At 35.5% G+C, this 14,220-nt stretch overlaps 1 protein-coding gene across 1 annotated transcript in view; it reads left to right on the top strand.

Annotated features, from left to right (window-relative positions):
* SMCHD1 (structural maintenance of chromosomes flexible hinge domain containing 1) overlaps window positions 1-14,220 on the top strand; it is a 159,359-nt gene that overhangs the window by 109,141 nt on the left and 35,998 nt on the right. The window contains exons 35-41 of the mRNA XM_054723730.1: window positions 574-661; window positions 1,446-1,577; window positions 2,413-2,565; window positions 6,861-6,987; window positions 7,156-7,275; window positions 10,048-10,133; window positions 11,178-11,300. Of these exons, the coding sequence (XP_054579705.1) occupies window positions 574-661; window positions 1,446-1,577; window positions 2,413-2,565; window positions 6,861-6,987; window positions 7,156-7,275; window positions 10,048-10,133; window positions 11,178-11,300 (829 nt within the window). The remainder of the gene's footprint in view (window positions 1-573; window positions 662-1,445; window positions 1,578-2,412; window positions 2,566-6,860; window positions 6,988-7,155; window positions 7,276-10,047; window positions 10,134-11,177; window positions 11,301-14,220) is intronic.

Genomic DNA, 14,220 nt, shown 5'->3' on the forward strand with positions numbered 1-14,220 from the left:
GTAGAGATCATAACCCATATTGTACATGCTAGGCAAAGTATACCATAGAATGTCATTTATATTTTCATTGTAATTAAATGTGACCAAAACAGGCTAGTAAGTGTACCTCTTAGTAAGCACTAAATTCTTTATTGATAATTAAATCACAGTAAATGCCTTGTAAAGTTAAGTATTTAAAATATAAAAACAAAAAGATCAGCAGGATAGCCTGTAATTTTGAAATATAAAACTTTGAGTTAGAAATTTATTATGTAGAATTAAAGCAAAATTCTCTTCACATACTAGTATAATTCCGCGCTTTATGTTTGTTTATTATTTTATGAACTTTATATTTTTATTTTTTCAACTTTGCCACACTCACAGCCTGGTTTCTAGATGTTTTGTGGAAAGAATGTCCAGGGAAGAGGGACCTGGAATTAAGGCTAATATTTCAGGAAATATCTGCTGATGTAGACTAATGTAGAAGTAATTCTCTTTTTATGTATTTTTTTGTTGAGGAAGCAACAGAAATGTTGATGAATTCCCCATTATTTGAAAGTTGTGAATAATTTTATCTCTTTCTTTCTAATTTAGGGATAAAGCAATTCCTAGTAAAGTGGGGACATATTGTATCCAGTTTGGTTTTATGATCGATAAAGCACTTATTCTTAACAGTGAACAGGTTTGCTTACTTTCTTTTTATACCATAGTTAGCTTTACATTTTCTTGCTTAATTTAAGAAAGAAATGTTTTGTTTTAAAATAATTATTGTATGCAAGTGAATTAATTACTAGATGCAAAATATAAATAATGACATTTTCAGGAATATTAGAATAGAATGCATTTAAATTATGTTAATTAATAGGACCTGCCCTAACCGGTTTGACTCAGTGGATAGAGTGTCGACCTGCGGACTCAAGGTTCCCAGGTTCAATTCCGGTCAAGGGCATGTACCTTGGTTGTGGGCACATACCCATATGTTAAAATTACCTTAAACTTCATTATCTATACTAGAGGCTCAGTGCCTCTGGGGATCAGGCCAAAACCAGCAGTTCAACATCCTCTGAGGGCTCCTGGATTGCGAGAGGGCACAGGCCAGGCCAAGGGACCCCACCAGTGCATGAATCCATGCACTGAGCCTCTAGTATAGATAATGAAGTTTAAGGTAGTTTTAACATATGTCATCTCCATTCAATAAATGGTAATGTACCAAATTTTTAAAATTACCTGTATTTTTACATGTCTATAAATTTGTTCTTAAATAGTTACATTCAAAAATTAATCTTTGATACACATTTTTATCCTCAGTTTTTAAAAGTTGATTTAAATCATTTTAAGAGATTAATGGAAGTCCATGTTTAAAAGTAACATTTCATTTAGTATATGCTAATATTTCTTCTCTTACTCTTGAATTCTCAGATATCAACATATATTGTTAATTGAAATTCTTCTTTTGTTTTTAAAAGATTATAGTTGATGTTCAACCTAATCAACCTGTGAAGTTAGTACCTAAAATTCAGCCAGCCACACCAGCTGTTTCAAATGTTCACTCAGTTGCCAATAGGACCCTGGTCAAAGATTTACATCTTATTATCACGGTAATGTTTATTTACTTCCAAAATTGCATTGGGTAGCAAAAATTCTTTCTAATTTTAGGGTGCTAAATAGTTATTATAGAATCAGAATTTGATTATTCCGTTTTAGATTATAGGGAAAATTTGTTTTGATAAATGAAATACAAACATCTCTGAATACAAATAGAGAATGCATACATAATACATAAAATATATCCAGATATACTAAGTAGAACTGACTCAAAACTGCAAAAACCTGCCTACCTCTCAATATATCCCCTTTACATCTCCTATTTCATATATGTATTAAATATGCGTCGAGTAAATTGATTCTACCATATACATGACAGAAGGAGGTAATTAATTATTTTTAAGAGAGCTGCTCCTCAGTGAGAGCTTTTGATTACCTGGAGACTAAGCAGCAATAGAATTGCCATGAATATTAACAAAAACAAGTAAAATACAGTGGTGGGACCTCACCTTTATGGAAAATTTTGCAGGTAGGATACTTAATTCCTTTCGGTTTATTTTCCTGTTTTAGACAAGTAAGTTGTTCTTAACTTCTCTCCCCCAGATCGATAGATGTTATAAATACATACAAGATGACATTTTAAAATAGGAGCCCTTTTAAAAAAAGAAAGTTAGAAGCCATTGTATTAGTTGGAAACTGCTGGTTTTTCTTGGTTTCTGGGATTATTTTCTGCCCATGGATCACTTAATCTGAGAATTGAATTCTGTGCTTAGAGTGAAGAATCAGGATAATTCAATATTTTTCATTTTTTATTTGCACATGTCCTTCACCGGGTTTAATTTTATTACCAGTTCTTCTAATTAGTTATTTTCCATTATTTGCTTTAAGGATAACTTCAACAATCAGACTGGACTTGATTTGGTTGGCACTGTAATAGCTACCATCAAAGGCTCTAATGAGGAAGATACTGATACACCACTCTTTATCGGGAAAGTTAGAACACTTGAATTCCCTTTTGTGAAAGGTTCCGCTGACATCACGGTAATTTTTACGTCTTTTGATAGATGAGATTTCTGTACTTTTAGCCTCGGTGATAATATATTTATGTTTCATTGAAAAGCTATCTTTCTGTGGTTAGAAATAATGAACCATAGCTCGGGTAAAATGTATACATAGCTTTAAAAAATTTAATAAATCAGTTTGTCTTTGTATTTTTTTCCCCAAAAGGGAAATAATTTTACTTATAAAAAATACACAGTGCAAAAACTCAATAATAATCATTATATTATCACCCTTTGGAGATAATGATGATTAATAATTTAGTGTATAACCTCCAGAGTTTTCATATATACACTAACATTGCATGGATACCCTGTGTGTATATATGATTTATATACTTGGGGTAGTGTGTATGTGAAATTATAGAACATTGTTTTTATAAAAGTGTTTTCTACTTTAACCATCTTTGGTATACTTCTTCATCAATAAGTATAAACCTAGATTATTGTATTGATGATCACTTATTTGATCAATCCTAAGTGAAAATTTAGTTTCTTTCCAAAGCTTGTTTTATCAGCAGTGCTTCCATCAGCTTCTATCTATATCCTTTATATATATATATCTGATTATCTCCGTAAAAAATTGGTAGAAGATTAAGAGACTAGGTCTTTTGGTAGTTATTGCCTATTGCTCTTCAGTTTATATTCCCACCAGAAGTATGTGTATATCCTTACAATATTACCAACCCTGAATATGAAGTTTTTAAAATTCTAACCAAGTTTCCTCTATTTAAAAAATATGTAAAAATTTTTTGTTACTAGTAAGGTTGAACAATTTTTCATATTTGTGATCTTTGTAGGATTGTTCCTCAACTCTTTTTCTTTGGAATGTTCATCATTTTCTTCTTAATTTTATATTTAAAGATATTAATGCTCTTTTGTATGTAAATATTTTTCCTGAGTTTGTCTTTTATTGGGGCTTTGTTTATATTGGGGCAGGAGGGAAGATTATATTCACAGTGCTAGCTGTAGTATTCTTATGCATTTAATTTTTGATTTGTTTGAATTTTATTTATTTTTTTTCCAAATTCATCAACTAAATTTCTTGGTATCGTTTATTTAATAATTCTTCCTGTACCAGTAAATTTGAAGTGTCAAACTTTTTGTCAGTGTTTATTTTTATATCTAGACCAATGCTAATACCACTTTTTAAAAAATTATAGTTGGCATATGATATATCAGGTGTACAACATATCACACTGTTTTAATAACATTAGGCTTACAATCAGAGAGACTGCTAGCTTGCATCTGGCCTACAGTAGACATGTCAGTTGATTTGGCAATGATGGACCGTTATAGCATTTCTATTTTAATTCGTTTCCAACATCTCTTTCAAGTTCTGGAATTTTTACATAAAGATATGCACTTCTGATTTATTTGGAGAATTCTAAAGACATATCAATACTGAGCCAAGATTCTTAGGGCAGCAGGACTTTCCATTCAGTTCTATTTAAGCCACTTCTTTTCATTTCTTGACATTGAGAGCAAGTCAGCTGATATATTTACACTTGTTCTTTTATTTTTTATTATAGTGGAGAGTAAAGTGACATTTTCTTGTACCCTCACAAAAATGAGGTAATAAAAGCCACATGTTGAAAAACAAAAGGGGCGAGACACATTGAACTTCAAAGTAGGTTTGTTTTAGAAGAATACACCCAGTCCACTTTACTTATTTCCTACTTACGTATGTCCTGTTTCCTTGGCCCCCCGTAGGCTTTTCAAATAGCTAACCCCACTGGACACATTTTTGAGGTTGAGATGATGACATAAGCTATTCCCCTATAATTATATACAGAATCTAAGCTTCATGTCACACATATGAATTTCTACTAGAGACTCCTAATATCACACTGAATAAGTAAAAAACTCAATTCCTGCTTGGCTTCTGACCCACTTATTGATTTAGTAGATCTGGGGCAGGGCTCTGTAATTTGATTTGTAATAAGCAAGTGATTCTTACCACTAGGGACACTTAGGAAACACTGACCCAGTATATAACTTGTATTTGTTAATGTTACACATTTGTTTGAAAAGAACCTGTATTACTTTATTTAAAGTTATAATCTGAATATATAATTTTTAAGGTTGTTAACCTGTGTTATTCAAAGTCTCTATATTACTTGCCTACTTGATCTGGAAATTTCTGAAAGAGGTGTCTAAGTTTCATTCTGCTATGCATTTGTCTATCATATTCCAAATTCCCATTTGTACGTGGATTCAGTTTGGGATTCTTCAGTTCTTTTCAATTCTGTTATTTTGTATATGCTCTTTTTTTTTTTTTTTGAAAAGCTGTACATCAGAGATTAAACTAAAACTTTGAGATAGGAAATTCTTAAACAAGACATGAAGGGAGAGGTTTTTTGTGTTTTTTTTTTTAACTATATCGAAAGTTAAAACTTTATATACCATAAACATATCTTAGAAATAAAAGAACAATGGTGATATGTTGATGATTATTGATACTGAATGATGTCATATAGAGATTCATTATATGGTTGTTTAATAAAGTTGTAAAGATAAGTTGGGTAAAACTATCGCTACATATATATTGCTATGTGTGTATTACAAGTGACCCAAAATATGAATGTATAACAATATTTCTACATATAATGCAAGATTAATAAATTAAACATACTTTTTAAGCCTCCTTAAAAAAATTCCTGCAAATTAAAGAAAAAAGACAATCTAGTGGACAAACAAGTGACCCAAGAATATGAATTAATGGAATAGAAAGTATAAATGACCAGTAAACATGACCTGAATGCCAATCAGACCTCAATGCCAAATGCCGGTTAAAGCAATAATGGCTAGTTGTTTTTAATCCATCTTTATAGGAAAAAAACATACTTGATTGATAGTGTGTTGGCCAGCATCAGGGGAGATAGATATGTTTAAACATTAATGGCAAGAGGATAAATTGATATTGCTTTTTTTTTTTTAAATCATGGATATATTTTATTGATTTTTTACAGAGAGGAAGGGAGAGGGATAGAGAGTTAGAAACATCGATCAGCTGCCTCCTGCACTCTCCCTACTGGGTATGTGCCTGCAACCAAGGAACATGCCCTTGACCAGAATCTAACCTGGGACCCTTGAGTCCGCAGGCTGACGCTCTATCCACAGAGCCAAACCAGTTAGGGCTGATATTGCATTTTTTGAAGGAAATTTGATACTACCTATTAACCTGTTTTAATGAATCATATTTCTTGGTACCTATTCTAGAGAACACACAAAGAAGTAGTAAAAGATATTTTCTTTGCTATGTTCTACATAATAGCTGATTTTTAAAAATAAACTAGATGTTCATCATTCAGTTAAAGAGTATTATAGTGTAGTATATCTGTCCTATGCATAAATTTTAAAATTGGTATCTAGTCATTCACTGGAATTGATCAACAAATCAAATTCTGAAAGCAAATTGCTGAAGTATAAAGTATATGCTATTTTTAAATGCAAATAGTATTTTATTTTTATTTGTGTTTATATTCATGTAAATACACTGAAAACATCTTTCAGAAACTAAGTGGGATTGGGGATCAGTTAAATGGTTTTGTGCTCTATATTCTAGGAATTTTTCACTATAATTTGTAATTTTATTTTGTGGATTGTTCTACAGTGTTCTATTTATTTACATTTTTGGAAATTCTACTTGTATTATGTAGTATAAAACACAAAACAGCTAGCATCTCTTGCCTGTAAGATTATGGAAAAATCATTTAATATATAAATATTTATATTTGCATTATTTACTAGTTGTATGCCGTGGTCTTAAACTAAAGTATATCAGAAGTTTTTGTGTGTGTGTGAATTAATGAAGAAAACACAATTTTTATAAAAAATAAATCTTCAGAGCTTTTTTCAGGACCTCTTGTTTGGTCACCTGGGACTGGTGACAGCTGTAACTTAAACTCAGCATTGGGCTTTGGGCATTTTTTTGTATAAAATTTTTTTGGGTTGTTTTTATAACTTTCATACCATCAACTGTTTCACACTGCTTCAAATTAAAAGGTTTGAATCAGGAAGATATTTCTAAGGTCTAAAAGAAAAGGTACTTTTTCTTGTAATTTTCCATTGTATATGTTTTTGCAATCATTTACTGATAAGATCATTTTGTTTTTAAACCAATATTAAAGTGTAAAATGTTTAATGAATCTTAAGGATCGATCAATGTTAAAATTTACCACTTTACTGGGAAACAGCACAATAAAAGGTAAAATGTTTATATGTTGACAAATATCTTTTTAACTTTTTTTTGTTACTGTTTTTTTATTTACTCAGAGTCTAGTACTGGCAGAAAATAGTCCTGGAAAGGATAGTACTGAATATTTTATTATATTTGAGCCTCAGCTACCAGATTTATCAAGAACATTAGAATCATATATTCTACCATTTATGTTTTCTAATGGTAAGTTTCTAGGAAAATAGAGGATTAAACTCTTATGTTTGTGTTACTTTAGATCATCTAGATTTGCTTTCTATTAATATTGTGCTTATTAGTTATCTAGTCATGTTATGAAATATTTAAAAGTCACAATTTTTTAATTGAATTAAATTATCTGAATGTTCTTTTTAGATGTTAAGAAGCAGCAACAAATGCTAGCATTTGCAAAACAAAAGGATGAATTATCTCAATCTATTGAAATGTATAGAACTGTATTTGAAACCAGCAAACAACTTATTGATGAAATGAAGTGTAAGTCATTTTGTATTCAAAGGTAATAAAAAATATGCTTTGGGGAGTGATGAAGCAGAAGGTTGAGACCATGAGATAAGCACTGTCTACTTTCCTAAACTATAAGTAAACTGCAGAACCTGCAGAAAGGTAGTAATAATGGTTTGCACTATTCCTCATTTGAGCTACTTAAGATGAAGTATTTCTTCACTTCAAGTGAATTTATATCCTGTTTACCTACAAAAATTCAAGATTTTTAAGCATTATAAATCTGTGGAAATTGAAGGCCTTGACATAATAATAATGTTTATATCCAACTCCAGCTTCTGGCAATGATATTAGATGACAGTATCACTGGGGGATATGTAATATGATTTTTATTTGAGTAATGGAACTGTGTGTTTTACTTAAAATATCTTAAGTATTTTCCACTATGGAAGTGTACAGGGCAGCATACATTGATATAGAATTGTACAACTTATGTTTTAATCAATACATGGAATGTTTGCTGCAAATTTTAATGTTTGTATACTTTTAAAGCATTTGATGAGTTATGCTCTGTCATCTCTTTCCATTTGTCAAATTTTCTTTTTGGCTCTATGTTAATTATATAGTTAAAATTTTGACCCATTTACCAACAAATATGTACTGCCTCCATCAAAGTATACTCACTTTTGTATTATCTAAGGTTAAGGGCATTAAGAAGATAAGAGGAACTAAGTAAAATCTTATTTGTTTCTTGCAACAACCTTATGCAATTATGTATGTGTATATTATATACTAGAGGCCCCGTGCACGAATTTGTGCACTGGTAGGGTCCCTCAGCCTGACCTGCGGGGATCAGTGGACCTCCGCACTGCCGTAGCCCAGCCCTATCTGCTACCTCGTAGGGCTCCAGCCCGCTTTCCACATCGATCCCGCACAGCACGAAGTAGTGCGTGAAGCGGCAGGCAGCCAAGGAAGATCCCGGACTGGGCACCAAGGCACTCCCGCTTATCCCGGCCCCGCTGCACCTGCTGCCTCTACTGCTCAAGCTAGCAGGGAAAGTGTCTGTGGGAGAGGCTCTCCAGCCGAGCCTGGCATCTGGCGGCGCTCCTGCTGTGGGAGCACACTGACCATCAGGGGCAGCTCCTGCATTGAGCATCTGCCCCCTGGTGGTCAGTGTGCATCATAGCTACTGGCCAGTTGTCCACTCACTTAGGCTTTTATATATATAGACTATGGGCCCTGTGCATGAATTCGTGCACCTTGAAAGGAATTGTGGGCCGTGAGGCTGCAGTGGGTACAGGGGCAGGTCTTGGCCCATCCTCCACTCCCCCGCCCAGTTCCACCTGCTGTGGACCCCCTGATACCCTGTCAGCCGGCAGCCCCACTCCCACCACTGCCGCTCCCACAGGCTGATGGTGCTGGCCCTGCTTGCACCTGCTGATGGCGTCGAGCAATTGGGACCTCTGGGTGCCGGTTGCAGGTGTGAGCAGGGCCAGCGCTGGCAGTAGGTACGAGTGGCAGCTCCAGTGCCACAGTGGGTGCAAGTGGGGCTGTCGCCAGCAGCAAGTGCGAGAGGCGGCTGCCGGCCCCGATCGCCCCTCAGGAGCAGGGGTAGGTGGAGAAACTCTGAGGGGCGGTCGGGGCCGGTAGCTACCGTTGGCATCTGCTGATGGCGCTGAGCAATCTGGGCTGGCGCCGGGTGCTGGCAGTGGATGTGAGCGGCGGCTCCGGCGCTGGCAGTGGGTGCAAGCACTGGGCAGGACCGCGGCGCAAGGGAGCAAAGAATTTTCAGTAATCACCAGAGGCTCTCCCCAATGATAGCGACCGGCACCCCGCCTTGGTCTGTCGCCCCCGCTCACCTGCTCCACCATCCCACCGTGGCCCACGCCCACCATGTTTCACCCACTGCCAACACCCCCTGGTAGTTAGTGCATGTCATAGCGACCGGTGGTTCAGTTGTTCCGCTGTTTGGTCTATTTGCATACAGTAGGTCCTCAGGTTATGTCAGAGATCCATTCCTACTGCGCAATGTAGTACAATTTTCACCGTAAGTCGGAACCCACCTACATCACTCACATGGAGCACATACACAGCAGTAATGAAGTGAAACAGTAAAAAAAACTAAAAGAAAAATAACAATTCCTGACTTTGTGGTAAATAATAAAAAACATAAAGCACATATGTACATACGTCAAAATGACGGAACTTTTTTTTTATATAAATAAATGGGAGATGGAGACATAACCACGAAACGACGTACGTCGAGTCCGATATAACCTGAGGATTGCCTGTGTATATATATATATATATATAGATAAGTATGTGGATTAGGATTAAATAAATTATCCAAGTTTATTTGGAGTTTTTAGTATAATATACTAGTAATATCTCTCTTAACCAATTAATTTTGTTTTTTATTTTTGTATATTCGAGCAGAATCACTTTTATATTTTATTTTAGGTCATTCATTAAAAGGAAGACAGTAAAAGAGACTGGAAATATTTTTTTATATATATATATATATTTTATTAATTTTATTACAGAGTGGAAGAGAGAGGGATAGAGAGTTAGAAACATCGATGATAAAGAAACATCGATCAGCTGCCTCTTGCACACCCCCTACTGGGGATGTGCCCGCAACCAAGGTACATGCCCTTGACCGGAATCGAACCTGGGACCTTTCAGTCCGCAGGCCGACACTCTATCCACTGAGCCAAACCGGTTTCGGCTGGAAATATTTTTTAAAGTATTTTTATTTTACACATTGATGCAGGGGATTTTTTATTTGTTTCTTTTTAATTTTAGGCCAAGTTGAAGTAGCAAAATCAAAAGAGGCCCAGTTGCGAAATGAACTAAAAACAAATAATATTGACATTCCTACAACGCAACAGGTACAGTTTCCAAGTGTATGTGAAATTTTTTTTATTAAATTCTAGTTTATTTTTTTTTTTTGCCATTCATATTTTATTAGGAATTTTATGGGCACTATTACTTTTGGGAACTAAGACACATGGATTGTAGTCTAATCACTTACTAGACAACAAAAAGGGGCTAGCAAAATGATAGAGTTCTCTTTTCAAATAAATCGCAGGGGTTTTTTTTGTGTGGTTTTTTTTTTTTTGCTTTTTTTAAATTTTACTGATTTCACAGAGGAAGGGAGACCAAGATAGAAATATCAATGATGAGAGAGAATCTTTTATCAGCTGCATCCTAGACGCCCCCCTACTGGGGATCTAACTTGGGCATTTCCCTGACTGGGAATTATAACTTCCTGGTTCATAGGTCAGTGCTCAACTACTGAGCCATATCAACCAGACTGCAGTTTGTATCTCTAATGTAATAACACCAATAAGTAAAATTAATAATACACCAACTTGAGAACTGCACTGAAGAGACTGTGTAAGTTATAACCAATATATGTGGAGGCAAAGAAAATAAAAGTAACAAAAGACAATAGAGTATTTTAAAATTGTGTTCTTTTATGTACTATATAACTCACTTTCAAAGAGAAGTTCTGTTATAGATTGTGTATTTCTTAATTACGATAAAAAATCAGTGAGGTGAATGAAAGTTTTATATTCTATAACCATATTCTTTTAAGGCGGGGAGCGGGTGGAACATCTGGCCCTTATATGGTCCATAAACCACTTAGTCTAACCCTGCCAAGACAGTGAGGGTGAGGTAATTAAATGTTTGACCAAATATAGCAGGCTAATTTTTAAGCTGATAGTTTTGTATGGCCCTCGAATGATATTGTAAGTATTTAAATGGCCCTTGGCAGAAAAAAGGTTCCCCACCCCTGGTTTAAAGTAATGCCTGCTTAGTAACTTTATGTTATCAAGCTTCCAAATTATTGATTTTTCTTTGTTCTCATTATAGACTGCCTGGTACAAGAGTAATTGGCCTTGTAGTTAATTTTCCTTTATAAATTACAGGTGCCACACATTGAAGCACTTTTAAAAAGAAAGATATTAGAACAAGAAGAACTAAAGAAAAAACCAAGAAGATCATGTACTCTTCCAAACTATACTAAAAGCAGTGGAAATGTTTTGGGAAAGGTCTGTATTTAAGCCTTTTAAGAGGCAGCACATTTAATTATCTTGTTTTGTTCAAAATGTGTTTTAAAATTACATGATAATAAGATAGTGTTTTTTTATATTTTTCCCCCCAATAAATTATTTGTTCTCATTATCATAATAGGGATTTGGAAGAATCTAAAACTTGAAATGCATACTTAATTCCATAATTCTTTCTGCTGTGGTAGAAATTGTTAACATATCTTAATTCAAGGCTTATTACCTACTTAGAAATGCTTTCATGTCATATGGCTTTATAGATCCAAGACCTTTCTATGTGACTCAGACTTTAGTGAGACAACAGGAGTAAGAGAAAGATCAGAATTTATCTAATTTATCTGAGTTTAATATTGTTAGAGAGTGAATTCTTGGATTCTCCTAGAAGTTAAGAAGAAACAATAATAACAACAAAACCTTTATATATGTTTGCTGCCAAAATAGTGCCAGTGTTCCTTTTCTTCTTTTCCCTTTTTGGTTCTCCTTTTGTCAGAATTTTATTTTCATTTTTATCCTACCATTATTTAATCCTGAATACTTTTTTATAGAAAATGTTTCTTATAGAAGTGTCCCTAACATCTTCATTTTTTAATGGTGTTAAGGTTTATGGTATATGTATCTGTGTCTCACTTGTTAAACTTAGCTTTCTGCTTTTACCTCTGCTTTAAAATTGAGGAAACTGAAACAGAGACAAAGAGAGATTTAAAAATTTGCTCAAGTTTACATAGCAAGTGTCAGAGCCTGAACTCAAGCCCAGACAGCCTAACTCCAAAGTCAGTGCTGTTTATTACTCTTTGGTGTGTATTTTTTAATCCTCACCGGAGTATTTTTTTTTCTCCATTGATTTTTAGAAAGAGTAGAAGGGACATGGAGAGAGGTCTGAAAATATCAATTTGAGACACATCTATTGGTTGCCTCCCAAATGCACCCGGATCGGGCCTGGGGATCAAACTGGCAACCTAGGTACTTGCCCTTGACCAGGAATCCACCCTGTGGCACTCTAACCACTGAACCACACCGGACAGGGCTATTACTGTTCTTAATTGCCTTTATACATCATTCTTTTACAACCACTCTGTGATTGTTTATATTTCTACTTTTACACAAGGAAATTGAAGTTCAGAGAACTTAAATAACTTGCCAATATATAGTTGTTAAGAAGCAGAACTTAGACATAAACCTAAGTCTTTCTGACTCCAGAGTCCATGGCAGTTTCTTTATAAGTGGTTCCTTAACATCACAAACAAACTGCACTCTGAAAATAGGAGTAGTGATTACTCTCAAAGGGAGTGGTAGTGTTTACTACTGAAACCAAGTTACCTTATATTCCAAACCCCAAATATAATTGAAAAGTTAAGAATGTAAATTTGTGCCCTAGCCGTTTTGGCTCTCTGGATAGAGTGTCGGCCTGCAGACTGAAGGGTCCCAGTTTCAATTCGTCAAGGGCACATGCTGGGGTTGCAGGCTTGATCCCCAATGAGGGGTATGCAGGAGACAGCCAATCAATGATTCCCTCTCATCATTGATGTTTCTCTCTCTCCCTCTCCCTTCCTCTCTGAAATCAATAAAATAATATTTTTAAAAAAGAATGTAAATTTATAAACTGAAAACAGTTTATAATTTAAAAATTTTTAAATTGTTATTCCTTATAGCCAATTTATAGAATTTATAGGAAGAATCAGTCTTTATAGAAAGAAGCAGTCCTAACTGCTCCCCTGCCAGCCTGTTTGCCCCTAACTGCCCTCCCCTGCAGGCCTGGTCACCCCGCCAACTGCCCTTCCCTGCAGGCTCGGTCGCCCCCAACTTCCCTCCTCTGCAGGCCTAGTCACCCTTAACTGCCCTCCCCTGCAGGGTTGATCACCCCCAACTGCCCTCCCTTGCAGGCCTGGTCCCTCCCAAGTGCCCTCCCCTGCTGGCCTGGTCCCTCCCAAGTGCCCTCCCCTGCTGGCCATCTTGTGGCAGCCATCTTGTGTCCACATGGGGGCAGCCATCTTTGACCACATCTTTGTGTCCACATGGGGACAGCCATCTTTGACCACACAGCAATCTTGTGTGTTGGAGTGATGGTCAATTTGCATATTACTCTCTTATTAGATAGCATAGAGGCCTAGTGCTGTGCTGGTTATTAGATAGCATAGAGGCCAGCTGGTTTGCCCTGAAGGGTGTCCCGGATCAGGGTGGGGGTTCCCTTGGGGCATGGGGCGGCCTGGGTGAGGGGCCTGTGGTGGTTTGCAGGCTGGCCACGCCCCCCGGTGACCCAAGTGGAGGCCCTGGTATCTGGGATTTATTTATCTTCTATAATTGAAACTTTGTAGCCTTGAGCGGAGGAGGCCAAGGCAGGCCAGGGGTGCGGAAGCTTGGCTTCCTCCATCACTGGGGGCAACTCAAGTCTCCTGCTCTCTCCAGCAGAAGAAATTGTTCTTATTTGTGACGTTTAGACTTGTTTTCTGTACAAAACACTGTAGAAGTGGAGTAAAATATCTACTTAGAAGGGTATGGTATGTAACTATATTTATGTTTAATTGAATCTTAAAGTCCATTTATTTTACGTGTATATTACTTAAATGTATTTTATGGTTACTTAATTAAAACACATTCCCAATAATGGAGATAGTAAATGTGAAAAGTGTACATCATTAATTAGCAGGTAATAGTCCAAAAATTTTTATTTGCTCATTTGTAAAATTTATTGGAGTTTAATCTGTAGAATAATTTTTCCAAAGTTAACAACAGAATAGATAGTTTGATATTCAAGCCAGTAAGTTTTTAAAGTTTGATAATTTTTTGTGAAAATTATGTGAGTGTCCCAGAGAAATGTTTTTGCTCCTTAGACTTGGACTTTTTAAATATTTACTCTCAAATTTTTATATATTTAGTTTTATACTTGTTTTTTTAATGGGTTATA

This window comes from Eptesicus fuscus, chromosome 12 (assembly GCF_027574615.1).
Source record: "Eptesicus fuscus isolate TK198812 chromosome 12, DD_ASM_mEF_20220401, whole genome shotgun sequence".
Classification (NCBI taxonomy): domain Eukaryota; kingdom Metazoa; phylum Chordata; class Mammalia; order Chiroptera; family Vespertilionidae; genus Eptesicus; species Eptesicus fuscus.